This window comes from Zootoca vivipara, chromosome 14 (assembly GCF_965207765.1).
Source record: "Zootoca vivipara chromosome 14, rZooViv2.hap1.1, whole genome shotgun sequence".
NCBI classification, from domain to species: domain Eukaryota; kingdom Metazoa; phylum Chordata; class Lepidosauria; order Squamata; family Lacertidae; genus Zootoca; species Zootoca vivipara.
Window position 1 is genome coordinate 41,137,062 of NC_142597.1, and position 18,175 is coordinate 41,155,236.

At 42.1% G+C, this 18,175-nt stretch overlaps 1 protein-coding gene across 25 annotated transcripts in view; it reads left to right on the forward strand.

Annotated features, from left to right (window-relative positions):
• Positions 1-18,175, forward strand: part of BCAS3 (BCAS3 microtubule associated cell migration factor) — a 454,932-nt gene that overhangs the window by 164,332 nt on the left and 272,425 nt on the right. For all 25 annotated transcript variants that reach the window (XM_088657501.1, XM_088657504.1, XM_088657510.1 and 22 more), the window contains one exon: positions 13,793-13,943. In XM_088657501.1, coding sequence (XP_088513627.1) covers positions 13,793-13,943 — 151 coding nt within the window. The remainder of the gene's footprint in view (positions 1-13,792; positions 13,944-18,175) is intronic.

Here is an 18,175-nt window from a genome sequence, read left to right on the forward strand (position 1 = left end):
GTAATTAATTTTATTTATTTTTATTTCATAACATTGATACACCTCTTGATTGCAAACAAAAACAAAAAAAGCCTTCCAAAAAAGAAGGACTGGGATACTGTATTGCATAAATCCAAACTGTGTCAAGTTTTAAGATCTGACAAACCCAACAAAGTTACTGCCAACTTTTAAGTAAAGTGAGACATGTTTGGTTGGTTCGGGTATTAGAGAACTTCGACAACTAGTGTAAGTTAGCACATTAGGTATGTTTCAGTGCTCAATGCAGTTTTGCTGCTGTGCCTGTTTTGTATAGATTCTGGCCATGTAACGAACGCTGTGAAGGGAGCAGAATAATGTTTTTTGAAAGAAAGAAAGAAAGAAAGAAAGAAAGAAAGAAAGAAAGAAAGAAAGAAAGAAAGAAAGAAAGATTGGAACCAGTGTCCCAAGTCCAGCAGTATCCAAGAGATCGTAGCAGTTCACAAAAAGGTGCTGACATGCATTAAACCATTCTCAAATGAAATAGTGCAGAGCAGGTGGTGTAAAGAGACCCTCCTTGTACAGCAAAGTGGCACCACTGTGGGGGTGGCGAAGAAGGTGGGGGGGATTTACTGTTGGACAAATGGTTAACCAAGAGTGACATGTGATTTGCTTGGAAGGATGATTGAACTCTGGCACCGAGGGCAGAAAGTCCCACAGTGGGTGGATCTATATCTCACATGCCTCTGTGTCCAGTGCCTGCAAATACCCGTTCATCAAACTGTGTATTCCCATTTTCTCTGGCGTTAGCAGCCCAGTCAGACATTTCGCTAAGGTTACCTAAGTGTTCTGAACAAGGGAAAGAAAGCGCCAGTCAAAAACAGTGATAGCTTTTCCTGGCAGCTGAGTGGAGCAGGAAACAGGAGGCCAGAGTTACCTTCTGTTAGGGGCAGGGGGTCGGGTTCAGCCAGTTCACATTCAACAGCGAACCCAGGTAACCTTCACTTTCAGAAGCCATGTATGAATTGGAACACAAAACCCCCACTTTGCTGTGCATGTTCTCCAGAGAAGTAAAGTATACAAAAGCACTGTGCTAGGATAAAGTGTGCATCCCATCAAGTATCTAGCTGGCATGAGAGGACTCTTGTCAGTCTTCGTTTTATGTAATGCATTTGTTTTAGGCTTTTAAAATGGTAAACCCGCCCTGGCAGGAAGGTGGCAGATAAATCCAATAAATAAATACATGAATAATATTAGGGGAAACAACACATGAAAATACATGGGGGAACTGATTTGCAAAAAAAGCACAGCTATCCTTTGAAAATTCATACTCCTCTGAGTTTTAGGATGCAGTTCTCCAAGAAAACATTTTGTACGAATAATGCATACAGTGTATATGGAGAGGCCAGGATGAGCGTAAAAACATAAATATGTTAGTGAAAATAGATTTGCAATAGATGCTGGGGAAAGTTCCTCATAACTTCTGTTGTGTGTGGCATTCACAAACCATTGGGATAACTTGGGGTTATTCCGGCGCCTGGTTCCGGTCCCCGTCCCCCCAACCAGGACACACGCACACAGAATGCTTTCCCATCATCACACTAGAGGACTTCGCCTCTGGCATGTTTGCTTCCTCGTCCTTTGACAGAGAATCGGCGGCTTGCTTGAAAAGGTGGAAAGGCAGCTGATGCTTGAGTGCACCCTTCTGGACTTTGGGCCTGCACTGGAAAGGGCTGCTTCTGTTTGCAATGTTCCCAATGTTGCATTGGGAATTGCTTGCTTGTTCAGAGCCTGAAGGGGAGTGAAGTGTAATAGGGTTTCTCCCCACTCCCCGCCACTCCTTTATCATTGAGTGTTTTCTCAGGCCCAGATACAATAGCATGCCATAATTCCCCCACCCCCGCTCTTTTTTTAAAAAAATAAATAAAGAAATTGACCTGTTAAATATAATCTGTGGAGCGCCACTTCATCCTGGTAGTGGGTGCACAATGCAGCTCTTCTTGAATACAAGATAAAAGAGCCACTGGAGCGCATTTTGCTTGCTCCCTACGGCCATGCAATTAAGAAGTTAAGGTTGCAGCTTGATGGTGCCGGCCACGACAACATTTCCCTCTCTCTCTCTCTCTCTCTCTCTCTCTCTCTCTGTGTGTGTGTGTGTGTGTGTGTGTTGTGCATCTGCTCAATCTTCCATAGTTACAAAGGACCTAAGTGTAAGACACTGGAAGTAAACACTAACGACGTTACCATCTTCCTAACCTTATTCACTGGCAATTTGTGGAGCTGTTTGGAGAAGTCAAATGGTCATCTGGAAGCAAAGCAAAAGCTTCAGTCCATCCTGGAAAATGCAATTGATGCTGTTTATCATTTAGCGATTGACTAGTGTTATCCTATTGCTGTGCGTCCCCAAAACAAATAACTACTGCATCAGAGGAGTCTCAAACCTCCGTTTAGTCCAACCTTCTGTTTCCCTGCAGATGGATCCCTCTGGGAAACCCACAAAAAGGCATGAAGGTGACTGCTTTCCTTGCTCAGAATCTGGTTCCCAGAGATATACTGCCTCTGGGCAAGGGGGTGTCATGAAATCATAATGTACAAGCCTCCAGGGTCGGCTCTAGGTAGAGTCCCGTGGCGCGGGTGCCAGGGCGCCGGGCCGGTAGGCAGGGTGCTGCACGGCCAAGCCATGCTGCGCCCTGCGAGGGCGGGGGCGCCGGAGCGATCTCCGCCCCTCAGCGCCAGGGCGCGCAACCTGCTCGAGACTGCCCTGCAAGCCTCTCAGTTTAAGGTATAGATATAGATGTTGTCACTTGCCTGACTTTGATCCATGAGGACTAGAAGCTTAACCTTTCTGTTGCCTGCCCCCCCCAAAGTTGATATTTCTCCAGAATCTAACCTGACATTAAGAACTGAAGAGCAGTGCTGTCTCTGGGGCTGCATAGTAACCCATATTACTAAGTGAACAGCTTCATTTTCTATCCAGCATATTCCCAGAGGAAATAATCTATAGGTGGCTTCGCAGATGGCAATTTCCCCATTAAATAGGCACTGTTATCATAGAATCTGTAAATACTGAAGATTTTCTGTGGTCCTCTCTTGCTAACCTCAGGATGGCGGCTTTTATCGAGGATCTTAATTGTTCAGTCACTTCCTCCTGGGTAGGATCAGTTGTTTTAAAACAATTTAACACTGTGTCTCAATCTAGATTTGTGCACACTTCAAAGCAGGAAGTGCTGCAGGCTTGGAGAGCAGGGTTTCTTCTGCAGGAGTTCAGAATGTGCCGTTGGGCCCAGAATCCAGCTTTTGGGAATTGGAGCTTTTCTCTTTAAAACTGCTTATGAATGTGGAAGATATGCTTTGAGAGTGTATGGCGAATGCCTGCCTATCACCTTATGAATGGAATTCAGTTTTCCTATTGCTCCTCCACATCAATAGCAAGACCAAAATGAAGTGTGTGTGTGTGTAACTCAAATAATTTTCGCTTTAACCTTTGATTATATATCCATCTGAGGTTTATGAATGGTTTTGATCAGCAAAGTATATTAATAAAATTGAAAGAAATCTAGAAACATTTAGCCAGCAATTTAGTTTTGCAAACAGGGGAACCATTTCAAATGTTACTGGAGGGTGGGGATTAGTGCTTCAGTGCCCCTCCTCCAAGATTAAAGTGAGTCAGGTTAGATTCCCTGATCAAAAGTTACGGCGCTGTTTTTAATAAAAGAAGAAGACACTGCAAGATCTGGTCTTCTAAATAATAATAATAATATTTTGTGGATTTTGCACATTGAGTGTTGTTCAGCCATAATGTTACTGCTTCTTAAATGAATATTTCCCCCCTGCATATTATTTTTAAAATACTGTAAGCAGTTGGTGGTTAAAAATGACAAATATGAAAAAAGGAGAGGAAAAGGGCATCTAAAAATTATAAAGCTGATGCATCAGAAATAAAAGAATAACCCGAGAACAGGCAAGCCTTCACTTGCTGTGATGAAACAGCCCAGGCAGAGTATATCCCAGGGAATCGACTCCTATAGAAGAACAGAGAAAGCCCATCTTAATGTCTCATGTGTTTTCGTTCTTGTAAAAGAAAGGATCAAGATTAGAAATGTGGAAGCTCTAAATAGGATCCTTGAGGTTAGTGCCATAAAATCATAATAATTCAGAAGTTCGTTTTCATGAGAGACAGAGAGAGGCAGGCATGACTGGATCTGTTTTGTTAGGTCCGAGAAACCAAACAGGCTACAGTATGAAGTGCACTTTCTGTGGAGTAAGTACCACAACTCAGGATTTACTTCTGAGTCAGCGTTTGGGCAAAATGGTAATGAAAACCAAACACTACAGCTTGTGACAGTTCAATTAAGGCTTTAATATATGCCAAAGGAAAGACAGCAGTTTTACACAGCCGCAACAGTTGGTGAGAACACAGATAAATTAACCCCTGCAGCGGGACAAGAAACTCTGGCCTCTATTCGTGCCCAAACCAATAGAGACAAACTTCCCGATTCATTCTACTTTAGCTCTTTGTGCACTCGGTGAAGTGGACTCTAGTCCAGTGGCAAAGCAAGGTCAGGCGGAAAATTTCTCTCCCCCCCCCCACATTGATTTTTTATTTGCCTGCAAAAATGGTTTGACATTATTTCATATTTTTTGGGGGGAGCCCAGGTTGTTGAGCTTTTTTGGGGAGCCTTGCAATGAGCTACAGCTGAAGGGGAGCCAGCGAGTTGACTGTTTTGACAGCTGGAAGCCTATGTGTGCCAAACTCACAGACATTGATTGCCGCACAACATTTTGTCACCCCCCTCAGAGGTGGCACCTGGGGCGGACCGCACCCGCCTTGCTCCGCCCCTGCTCTAGTCCACAAACACTTCTGCTGTAATAAATTGTCTTGTCTTTAAAGTTCCACACAATTCTTCTGTTCTGCTTCAACATTCAAACGTAACTTGCCCCTCTAGAAGTTTTGAGCATGGTGGGATTCCCATTTGGGAGGAACACACACACACACAGTCCTGAAAAATACTTAATGTCACAGAGTATCTCGCCGTGCTTCTTATAGAACAGCAATAACAGGAAATTGCCATTTTAGGCATGTGAGGGAGGGAGGCAACACTTTTTTTAAAAAAAAGGCTAGCACAGGCAAGCACTGCACTCTTAGCACATGTTTTTAAATGTATCTCCACATATCTCACCCAAGGACAAAAGAGAGACAAAAGAGGTGTGGATGTGTTTACCAGAAACAATTGGGAGGTATGACACATTGGCAATCAGGCCTTTCCTTTTAAATTTCTGTGATTTATTGCATCCTTGTCTTGTTGGATGAAGTGCTGCTTGGCTGTTTTATGCACCGTTCTTATTGCATGCCTATAATATGTATATAATACATCCACATGAGGGTTGCAGCTGTTAAGGCAATTAACTGGTTAGACTAATTGATTAACTATATGGATTTGGGCAAGTTTCACTTAAAACAAATAAATACGACCTTCCCCTCGATTTCCAAAGTTCAGAAGTTAGTGCGGATCCTTGTTGCCAAAACAGCCATGAGTGCACAAGAGGTAGGTCCCAACTGGCTCCCTAGTCTAGAGCAAGTTTTGGGAGCATGCCGGCAGGGGGTGGGGGCTGCAGGGAGGAGGGAGAATCCTTTTGGCCAACAACATGTGTTCTTTTGGCAGATGGACACCATTGGATTTCACTCGTCGAATTATTCCCTAAGTAGTTCCTGATCTTGCAGTACTCAGTTCCTTAGTCCAGGCAGTGCTTCAAAGGGGATCTCTGAATTTTAGGAACAGTTCAAGAATTTGCCCTAGTTTTAATTTATTTGTTTTGTTTTATTCACATATTATTCAGATATTGGTTGCTTTTCAACATCCGGCAACAGAAAATGTCTGTCTGTCCATCTGTGTATCTATTTATCTATTAGTCAGTCTTATCTATCTTGACTATCAGGCTTCTCTCCCTCCCCGTTTTATCCCCACAAAAGGTAGGTTAGGGAATGAGACAGTCACTGGCGCAGGATCAGCCCCAATGAGCCTCATGCTTGAATGGGGAGTTGAACTTGGGTCTCCCTGATCCTAGTCCAGCACTCAAAACCACTTTGTCACGCTACGCAGACACACAATTTTTAAATACTAAAAAATCATTGGCTGAGATAAAGGATTGTGACATGGTTGCTTGGCCAGCCTCTAAAGGCAGAGTGTTACATAAACAGCACATTGATGCCCCCAAAAGCCCTTTCTCTTATCATTACATAGCTCACCTCTGATAAGGCACCTGTGGAAGGAAGGGCCTCCTCACCCCGTGTGTGGACATTGTTGCTGTCGTAATGTGCAGCCGCCCCATTTGCACACCTAGTCCAGCTCTTCGGAGCTATTACCTATGTGCAAATTATACTGCCGAAAGGTCCCTTTTCGTTAGCTCTAGCAAGAAGAGGAAGGCAATACAGACAGTGGAAGCTTTCGCTCTCCGGAATGCCAGCTCACAGATAGATAAACCAACACGTAGATGGAGCTGTGTTTTAATTTGAGATGCATCCCTGCAAATTATTCCTGTAACAGGTTGCTGGACCTTGACAGATATATGGCATTTGAGTTTGAGCAAACTGGATGCATTTGCAAAGGGGGGATAAAGGGAGGAGGGGATAGGCAGAAGCATTTTTTTTTTTTTAGAATATTCCTACGGTATTTGTAGTTGCTCAGAGTCTTTTTCTTTTTCTGTTTATATTCGGGGCCAGGAGGTGAAATAGATAGATAATGTATGTGTTTGATCCATAGAGTACCTATCCAAGATCATCATTTGATGTATACTGTCCAAAATATCATTATCTTGATCATTCCTCCATCATTTAAACCATTCACTGCATCCACAGAAACATAACAATTGAAGTCTATGTTTCACGGACAAGGCATGTTAAGCCACCTTTGCAGTTGGATCTTTGAAATTCAGTCTATTTTACTTGATTTTATTTTAGTGCCATCAGGAAACCATTCCAGGCATCTCTGGATCTTGCCTTCTTTTAGATACAGCAACTTTACAGATAGTGGAATTGATCCTTCATTGCAAAGGGTAGCAGACCTTCTCTTGACAAAATGTGACTAATTAAACCACAACATGCAGACGTATTCTTTATGTTCTTTATGAACCAAGAATGAAAAAGGAGCTAATTAAAAATCTGTCCTATGATTTCAGGGTAGTAGAGTCGAGGAATGAATATAATAGCTTCAGTGCTATTCTAAAATATACACACACAAACCTTTCTCTTTTTTTAACAAAAAAGTTCTGTGTATGTTTTTATTGTATTGTAATTCGCTTCAGGATGCCTCATAGGAAGTAATTCATAAATAAAGCTAATAATAATAATATTTTTTTTTAGTTTCTTTCCTTTTTCAAACAATGCATGAAATTAAATAAGCATCGGTTCAAACTCCTTTTGTCATTCACCGGATTAGAATTTCACAACAGCTTAGATGAATGCTGTTTCATTTTGCCCCCCCCCCCAAAAAAACTTTTTAAGTTCATTCTCAGACCTCTCATACCAAAACCCTTCCCAGTTTGTCATGGGCTGCAATTCAGGAATCCTGGGGTGTTAAATAGGAAAACCAACATTAAAAGTGGGTGTAGGGGGGGGGGGAGGAAATCCAAGGTAATGGTTATGTGCCGGATTAAATGACCGAAAAAGAGAGAGGGGGGTAAAGGAAGCCTTGAGTGTCTTTAGGAAGATGAGGCCTTCACTAAGAAACCCCTCCTTTGCCTTCCTTTTCCTATCTTCAATTCATCTGAAGCACCATTATAGCTTCTCAGACCACTTCCTGTGAGGAACCCTTTTCTCCCGCCTTGTTATTCTTCCTTGGAAAAAAAAGGGGGGGAGGGCAGTTGCACTTCAGCTCTGAGTTTTGGACGCTTCTGCCGTGGGACTTGGATAATATCTCTCCAAAGCGCAAGCTGCTGTTTAGGAACCTAATTCAAACATAGCTCCCTTTTAAGTATCACCCCCTCCCTCCCTCCCTCCCTCCTCTCCTCTCCTTTCTTCCTCCTCTTCCTCAAGAGAAAAGCCACCATTTCACAGTATTGGCCGGACGCAGAAAAACAAGTTAATGATCTAAACCTTTTAATTCATGGAAGCTTTTCTATGTTTTGAGTGCTTTTCAGGCTCTTGTAAACAGGCGAGGCCCCTGTTTTCTTCTGCTTTCCCTTGCACCCCACCCCTTTTCTCAGCTGGCAATGAAATGTGGCATTTATTCTGTGTCATCCCCCCCCCCCCGAAAAAAAAAGAATGAGAGGATGAAAGATTATTGACTGAAGAGAGATACACAATTGAGGAAAATGATGTCAAAGTTAGGCGTACAACTTACTTTTCTTAGGATGCCTTCCGGATTAGATTTTCTTTAAACCTATTGTACAGTGGCTAATGATTTAGGTGCTCTATACAATATTATTATTATTACTACTAGCAGTAGTAGCAGTAGTAGTAGTAGCCTTAGAAGTGAGAGACAACTGTAGCTTAGTTGATCGTCTGTTTTTAAAAGCAATGTTCTTTTTAAAAAGAGCACTCGGACTTCATCCTACAAAATCATAGTGTTGGAGGAGTTAAGCTTGCAATGTGAGGTTACACTGATTTGAGAGTGAGTCTCATTAGAACTTGCTTCTGAGTCAGCATGCATAGGGTTGGGCAGTAAAATTGCATAAAGTTACTCCTATCTTTCCACCGATGCTAGCTGAATTCTGGTTTTTTATTTCTATTGGCAAAGAACTTGAACCTTCCCTCCAATACAGTATAGATTATGGGTTTGATCGAGCCAAAATTAACTTATTAAGCGCCATTGGTTTCCATTCAAGAGATTTAAGCATCTTTTAAAATCCTCCCACTTAAATCAGAAGTATATATTAATTAGGGATGGAGGATAAATTTGATCTTGTCTAATTTTAATGAGGAATTACCTTATTTTCACTTTCTGAAGCAATATGCGAACTGAAACACGGCTGTCCTTCACAATTGGCACTTCTCTGAATTTTACGATGCAGTTCTCCTTTGAATGGCATGTATAAAAATGTATAGGTTGGTGAAAGTTACATGCAAACATGCATTAACATTTGGGGAAATCGCTTTCAAAATATGTATATTGGTCAGGACTGCATGCAAAAATGTGTTCAACAGCAGAAGTTTGTATGAAAACGCTGACAAATTTTCAAGAAGGTTTAAAAATAATAATCACAAATTGTGTGGAAATGGGGAGAACTGAATTTAAGTTTGGACAAATGAGAAATTAATGGCTGTAAGTTGCTTGGGACTGCCTTGGGCAAGATATAGTGAAGCGCCCTGAGAGCTACAGGTATAGGGCAGTATACAAATTTATAAAAAATAATAACAACAACAAATTTAATAAATTAATAAGAGAAACAGAATCTGACAGATTAATCCATCCTTGGGTTCAAAGTGCTTAATTTTGGCTGGATCCAGTTGTATTTAATTTGTTTGCTTTAGCCTGAGCACACGATATATGCTAACGTTATTAGATGGTCTCTACTTCAAATGTAATGTTAGAGGGTGGTGGTCAGGACAATATTTTAACACAGGTTTAGGAACACAGTCAGACTACAAACAATATAACCCTATCACTAGAGACCAATACGTTGCTGTGTTATGCAGGAGACAAACAATGTTAGCTCTAATATCTCATATGGGGAGCATTCTGGTAAGTCCTCAACTGAGTGAAAGATGCATATTCAAAATTTGCCACATGCAAAAGCAAATCCTCAGGGCAGCCCCCAAAGGAACATCTGCTTTGAGGCACATTGCTGCAAAGTTTCCCTTTTACTTTTTTCTGTGTGTGGTGATTGGGAGTAGCAGCTAATAACTCTGTACACTATGCGCAGTGCATGCAGCACATCAGTCCCAAAGGAAGCAGCATTTCAGGGATCACAACATTCTATGAAGGAAGACCAGTTGATTGAGCTGGCCTGTCCATGTAGCCAACCTTAATTTGCTAAATAATGCTCTCTGACCTTCCTCCAGAGTCTGCTAGACATTTATAAATAAGTATGAAATAACAACCGATAGATGGATGCAGAAATAACATTTTTATTATTGGTAGGATTACCATTATCATTATATCACAGTGAGGCTCTTTAAAAAGATTTAAAAGAAACCACACTTTGCTCCAAAACTGACCGTCTGGCAGTGCAATGCTATGCATGTTGACTCAGAAGTAGGTCCCATTGAGTTCAACGTGGCTTATAGCCGGGTGATAGATAGATAGATAGATAGATAGATAGATAGATAGATAGATAGATAGGACTATAGCCTAAATTTTCCAAAGAGAAAGCATAGAAAAGAGATAAGGTGGGAGGAAATGATTATATTAGAACATTCGGTTCTCCTGAAAATAGACTATGCTGGCAATTGTGCCTGTCTGTTTAGAATGAACCCAAAAGTAATGGTTGGTAATACTTTTTATTGACACAAATGAGTTTCAAGCGTCTGAATAGGAGGAAGTGAGCGGCCCAGATCTCGGCTGGCAAAGCATTCAGAACGCAAGGCGGAACCAGGGAAAAAGCAGGCAATTGAGACGGAGAAGTGGAAATCCGTGGTTTGAAAAGGAAGAATGAAGCCAAGGAAGGGAGCAATTGAGGAGGACAATAATATGAAATCAAAGAGGAAAGATAAGAAGGAGCAAGAGGGAGCAAATGCACTTAAGTTAATAATAAAATCATGGATAGGATTGTAGAGCGACGAGGCCTTGATGCAAAGGGTGAATCAGAGGTCGGTCAAGTGTGATGGGGGCACGCTGTGAGATATACAGGGAGCGAGCTAGAGATACGGGTTGGAGAAGGAAATAGGGAAGAAGAAGAAGAGTGAGAGGAAGGCTTTGACACAACTACATACAGCACATTAAAAAGGGTGGAGACCTTTTGCCGGCTTCGAACCAAGCAGAGGAGGAGGAAAGGCAAAGTCATCAGGAGCCAATCTACAGATTAAACATACACGCAAGAGGGTTTTTTTTTTAGTATAATTTTGCATTTCCCTCCCAACAAAAGGACAGTACCTAAGAAGGCCAGGAGTCTCAGATGAGTGCAAAATAGCAACTGACTTAATGTTCTTCTCGGTATCAAAACTGCTCATATCGATTACACTGCCGTCGATATAATCGAGAAACGCTTGTTACTGTCCCAGCCCTTTCCTTTCATATATATATATATATAGCTTTGCCCTGTATTATGAAATATCACGAGTCTTTAAAAGAGCAGTTTGTTTTGAGATTTAATTTGAAGTTTTTGTTTCATAACAGCGAATTCTTCTCTCTCCTTCTTTTGTTCCAGTTAGATTCACAGGATAGAGTTCCTTGCTATCTACATTGTGATTGATCAAATCCTTCTTCTTGTTACTGCTTTAAAAAAGAAATTTATTGTGGGTGGGTGTTGGGGAATCTTCCTCAGTTTTCTACTTTTTTCATTTGATTCTGTTCTTTCCTTTTAATCAAAGAATTTGCAATTCAGCAATTCAGTTTCAAACATTTGTTTATTAAACCAATGTTAGTCATACTCAAAATATATGCATTGAAATCTATATGCATTTATTTCAGTGGGTCTACTCTGAGTATTACTTAGTTGGATTCGGTCCCCGGGAGCCTTTTAAATTTACATTATTTTAACACTGTTGTTTCCAATGTATGTGGAAGAAACTACAGTTCTACACGAGATCAGTATACAGCTTTATGTTATTACATTTTTGCTTCCAAGTTAAGCACTAGGGGAGGGCGTAAATAATTATTGCAAACAAATAATTATTGCAAACAAAACCTTTATTTTCCAGGGGGGTGGAGTTTGCAAAATTCTAAAATAAACAAATCAGTCGTGATTTAGCATTTTGATTTACTCAAGCATCTGGCTGTTCGCCAGATTTCACATTTCTCTCAAAGTTTCCACACAATCTCTTGCTGATTCAAATGCATTAAAATTCAGCACATTTATATATGTATATTGGGAGGCAGATTCACATTTGCTTATTTTTAAAAATGAAGATAAATGCAGAAACGGAATGGAATAGAATTATGAGCAAAAAGCCTGTGAAACAGAAACAGGCAGAAGTCCGTACATTTCTTGTTAAGCATGCTGAAATCCTATTTATTTAAATGGGATGATTAATTCAGGACAGCCTGATGCTCAGTTACTTTTTGCTCTCTCCCTTCTTTCCCCTTGTACTTAATAAACAATTATTGGAAGGCTTTTTGTTGTCGGTTACAGCAAATGCAGGCACACCGATGCCCCAGTGCCTCACGCTTTTGTTTGGACAGACACTGCTAAAGCCTAAAGCAAAAAAAAAGCTGCAGTCCTCTATGCCCTTGGCTTTTGGGTGAAAGTAAATGTTCTCTGTGGGTTTTATGTTTCTGAGTTAAACTTCCTTGGAGTTCAGCTCTGAAATGCACACACTGAGCTTTTAGGTCGCAGCCATGCAGAGTCCCTTCTGTTTTTATAGCAATGGCTCTGTATCACCCAGAAACACTGCGGCTTACGGATGGCAGTGCCTCCGGTGAACATCTCTGCAACCACTGCTGAGAATAGATCCCAAATTACAGAAAAGATTGCATTAAAAAAAACCACACCACCTAATACAGGAACCTTTGGGGAGACATCTATCTCTGTTTATCTAATTCCCATGCTAAAAAAAAAAGTCTTTCCTACCCCAAACTCTTTAGGTAACAGTTACAGACAGTGTTGTCCCAGTCACTGCCGTGAACTAGGGAGCATTCAACATCCAATATATTTGAGGGTCTTTGGCTTTACTGGCCGAGAATTAAAGGACCAGGGGTATAACCCTCAGCTACAACCCTGGGAGACCAGGGTTCAAATCCCTACCTGGCCATGTAGCTCACTGGCTAGTCACCATCTCTCAGCCAAAGTTGGCTCCCGGGGATGTTGTGAGGATAATAACGGAGAGGGGGAAGAGCCATGTATTCCTTGGAGGAAAGGGAGGCTGTGCCTATAAATGCAATAATACATAAATAAGGATGTGTGTGCCCCCTCTGCCCCATTCTCAGAAGGATCCTCACTCTTTCTGAGGCAAAGTGGGTGGCAATAAAAGACGGGGCCTTTTTGTTCATGGTGCCTTATCACCGTGCCTTATATCCTTTACCCCTCTGTTGGGCTCTCTACCTGATTTGTTTTTAGGAAACAACTAAATACACAGCTTTTAATAGTATTTTCTCTGCATTACTGTAGTGGGCTTGTTAGCAGGTCTGATGGCTTAATTGCACATACAGTGATGTTTTTGTTAGCCACCACAAAGCTTCCTGCAATTGAAAGGTGGAACATACATACTTAAAATAAATAAAAGACAAATCCAGCATGTTCAGTTTGGCCTGGGCAAGTATCTGCATTAGCTATGTGAGAGGAAAGCTTCTCCTATACATGAATCTCTCGTGCTGGATTGGGGCCAGCATAAATTCAGTTATGGATTGGGGAATAAATTCAGTTCTTGTGCATCTACCTACCTAATACGCACTTCTCAAAACAATACTCAAGCTTAAAACAGCTATCCTTTGAAATTCGCACTTGCAGCACAGCTTCCCAACCAAATAATGGTGTACGAAAATTCATGCTATTTGCGGGGAACTGCTTGCAAAACTGCTAAATCCAGCACACTGAATTTAAGGTTGGAAAAAAAAGAGAAATGGAGAGAAACCTACTTTGACCAATTCATCCATCGCTGGAGGGGGGAGGGAGGTACGGTAAACTTAGTAATAAAAAAGCTGAATCTTGGAAAGGTGGGATTGAAATGTTTAAAATAAATTAATAATGCTGCTTCCCTTCCCCCCTCCAATTATTTCTCTCTTTCTCTCTCTCTCCTGTTAAGGTAAATTGAATAGTCAAGACACTTACAACAATTTCACCAACAATAACCCAGGGAACCCTCGCCTTTCTCCACTTCCCAGCCTGACTGTGGTAGTTCCTCTTGCTCAAATCAAGCAGCCCATGACTTTAGGAACTATCACCAAACGTACAGGGTAAGTAAAGTGCTTTAAAATAGCAATTCCTTAATGCATTAAAAATATTTTTTTTTCTTTGCATATAGTATTTTTCTTTGGGGGTGGGTGGGTGGAGAGTTGTGCTTAGCAGCAACACCTCTGTTCTGTATTTAAAGGTTGAAGACCTGTGCACAGTTTCTTGCATCTAAGTCCCCTTGATCACAGTAGGACTTTATTCTGAGTAAATGTGCATAGGATTGCCCTGCACATTCACTCTGGTTTGTGCCACATGTAGAATAAGGGAACAACTCCAGGGCATCTCAAACAGGGTCTGTAAATATTTGTCCAAAATTTCCAAACTCTTTTCTTTTTTCTTATTTTTGTACTTCGATGGCTCATTTTCTCCAAATCATCTGAGGGATTTGCTTTCTGCTTGACATCAGAGGTAATTAGTAACTTAAACAGAGGATTTCCCGGCCCCTGCTAAGCTATCAACAGTGCTGGTGTTGTTTGTTTGTTTTTTATAAAAAAAAATATTATTCACATCTTACTCTATTTCATTTTAGTTTATTTTTATTATTTTCACCCCCTGGCCTCCCGGTTCATAACGTGATATATGTTATAGTATAAAAAAAAGAAGTTTGGGAGACGTTCAGAGTAAAGTTCTTGCAATTGCTATACTTCAATCCAGTCAGTGTACTCAGCCAAACACAGGGAAGGCGAGCAGAAATATTGAGCTTTTATAGAGCTTACCTTGAGAAGGGGGGGAGGGAGGGGGAGGGAGAACTGAGCAGGGAACATATGCGTGTGTTTTGATGGCAGAACAAAATACTGCCAAACATTTGCCCTCCTTAAGCGTTTGTGTCTCTCTTCACCCGCAGAGAAGCAGGAGTACTTGTTTTATCAATCTACTCTGGCTTTCCTCACCTTGGTGCTCTCTAGAAGGGTTTGGACTGATGGGAGTTGCAGTCCAAACCCATCTGGAGGGCACCAGATTGGGGAAGGTTTTATCTGATCTGATACATTTTCAAGCACTCTTTCATCTTAAACTTTTCAAGCTCGATGAATAGTGTTCTTGGGTGATGTCCAAGGTTAGTCCTATACAGAGGAGATTCATTGAGCCATATCAAGCTAAATCCTACTCAGGGTAGACTCATTGAAGTTAATGGAGCTATGCTAGTCATTTCCATTCATTTCGGTGGGCAGCATCCAACTAAGATTTACTGAAGGGGAGTCCCATTGAAATTGATGGACCTAAGTTAGTTCTGAGCTAATAGAATGGACTGGCTTGTTGTTGTTGTTTAATCGTTTAGTCGTGTCCGACTCTTCGTGACCCCATGGACCATAGCATGCCAGGCACTCCTGTCTTGCACTGCCTCCCGCAGTTTGGTCAAACTCATGTTCGTAGCTTTGAGAACACTGTCCAACCTGGCTTACTGTACATCAAATGTGAGGGTGCCACATTAAAAAATAATAATCCAAAAAATCTGCAGGAAGAACACTAGAATAGCTGGGGATCAGTCAGGGATAGTAGCTTTGCCCTTCATGTGCTAGGGATTTTTTTAAAAAAATAAATATTACATAGGATGGAAAGTAATAAAAAAAATGTCACCCTGCACTTATAGAAGTGGTACATTAAGACAGCCAGTGTGGTATAGTGGTTAGAGTTTCGGACAAGGACCCAGTACGCCACCTTGAGCTCCTTGGAAGAAGGTGGGATAGAAATGTAATAAACAAACAAAACAAAACATTTCAATCTATCACTTATTTATAAAAATATTTGTATACGGCTATTCATTTTTAAAAATCAAAGTGGTTTACATTCTATACAGACACAGAGAGAGTAAAAACCATATAAAATTTTAAAGTCAGAGATCATCAACTATTACAGAAAGCTTTTCCCCTTACTTGCCTGCATAAGCTTAGAAAAGTTTTCAGCAGACATTTAAAGGTTAAAACAGAAAGTGCCTGCTAAATCTCTGTTGGCAGAACATTTCACAGGACTGGTCCACTGACATTAAAAGCTCGTTTTTGTGTCACTGTCAGATGAGCCTCTCCAACTTGGGGAATGACCAGCTATTCTTCTGGTGATGGGGCTGGGATACAAGGGTTCAAGCAGTCCCTAAGGTACCTTGAACCTAACTCGTTCAAGGCATTGTAAATTAATACGAGGAACTTGAACCTGGCTTGCTAGCAGATGAGCAGCCAGTGCAGATGTTTTAATAATGGTGCCACGTGTTGTCAGCCATGTGCCCCTATCAACAATTTGGCTGCTGCGTTCTGCACCAGTTGGAGCTTCCAAAGCAGGCCCAAGGGCAGCCCTGCATAGAGCACGTTGCTGGAATCCAGACTTGGGGTTACTAATGCATTGACTTCAGTGGTCAGGCTATCCCTGTTCAGGAACAGACATAGCTTTTGAACCAAACAGACGTGGTAAAAGGAACTTCTAGCCACAGAGGACACTTGGGTTCCTAGAGACAGATATGTCTCACCAGAGTGGTGCATGCTCTGGTTATCTCCCACTTGGACTACTGCAATGCGCTCTGCATGGGGCTACCTTTGAAGATGAGTCAGAAAGTACAACTAATCCAGAATGCAGCTGCCAGACTGGTGACCGGGAGTGGCCACCGGGACCATATAACACCGGTCCTAAACTATCTACATTAGCTCCCAAGATGTTCCCAAGCACAATTCAGAGCATTGGTGCTGACCTTTAAAGCCCTAAACGGCCTTGGCCCTGTCTAACCGAAGGAGCGTCTCCACTCCCAGCGTTCAGCCTTCTGATGGTTCCCTCACTGCGGGAAGTGAAGTTACAGGGAACCAGGAAGAGGGCCTTCTCAGCAGTGGCGCCCTGTAGAATGTGCACCCCGTCCCTGTCAGATGTCAAGGAAATAAACAACTATCCGACTTTTAGAAGACATCTGAAGGCAGCCCGGTATAGGGAAGTTTTTAATGTTCGAGGTTTTGCTGTGGGTTTATAATTTGTTGGAAGCCACCCAGAGTGGCTGGGGCAACCCAGTCAGATGGACGAGGTAACAACAACAACAACAACAACAACAACAACAACTCTGAAGCTGTACATCTTTTCCTTCAGACGCAGTGCAACCCCATCCAGAATGGGCAACTTGCCTCTTTCAGGGTTGCACTACTGAATGTGTAGACCAAGCCAGTGTAAGAAACCCAGAAACAATGTGAAGTGGCTGAGTTAAGCCAGAGGACACCCAGTAATCATTTTCTTACTCCAGGGCACGTCTCCTGTCCTACTGGAGCAAGGAAAACCCATGTAGTGCCCTTCAGTTGTTGTTGGACTCCAACTCCCATCAGCCCCAACAGCCCCAACAGTCAGTGGTCATGGATGATGGGAGTTGCAGTCCAACAGGATCTGGAGACTACCTTGTAGGCTACCCCCATTTTAGATAACCCATTTCCTTTAACCTGTGCATGGATACTGATCCTTGGGTAGGGTTCTAGAGAGGATTTTGTCCGGGCTGCATTACTCTGCCATTCCTTCCCTTTAGTAGCTTCTAAGGAGCCAGTGTAGTGTAGTGGTTAAAAGCGGAAGACTCGTAATCTGGGGAACTGGGTTCGCTTTCCCGCTCCTCCGCATGCAGCTGCTGGGTGACCTTGGGCTAGTCACACTTCTTTGAAGTCTCTCAGCCCCACTCACCTCACAGAGTGTTTGTTGTGGGGGAGGAAGGGAAAGGAGAATGTTAGCTGCTTTGAGACTCCTTCGGGTAGTGATAAAGTGGGATATCAAATCCAAACCACCACCTCCTCCTCCTCCTCCTCCTCCTCCTCCTCCTCCTCCTCCTCCTCCTCCTCCTCCTCCTCCTCCTCCTCCTCCTCCTCTTCTTCTTCTTCTTCTTCTTCTTCTTCTTCTTCTTCTTCTTCTTCTTCTTCTTCTTCTTCTTCTTCTTCTTCTTCTTCTGCAAGAGGGGAAAAGCAAGGTGAGGATGGGGGGGGGCTTTCCTCTCTTCTTGTCTGGTGTTTGCTCATGATGCTGCAGGGCTGAAATGCCCTCTGTTTCTCCAGGCTGCAACTCTTACATTTGATCATGGTTGATTTAGCCCTCTTGCCGTTTGAGATAGGCTAGTTAAATACTGAGCGGCTTACTCCATAATCTTTTGAAGATCTTTCAGCATTTCCAATGCTTGAATTGCTATCCTTCAACATCCCTGAGACTAAAAGAAACGTCCGGGATGGTTTTTGAGCCTCCTCTTATCCTCTGATGGTACATCAAAGCAGGCGCTGATCCAGCAGGTCCTCTGTGT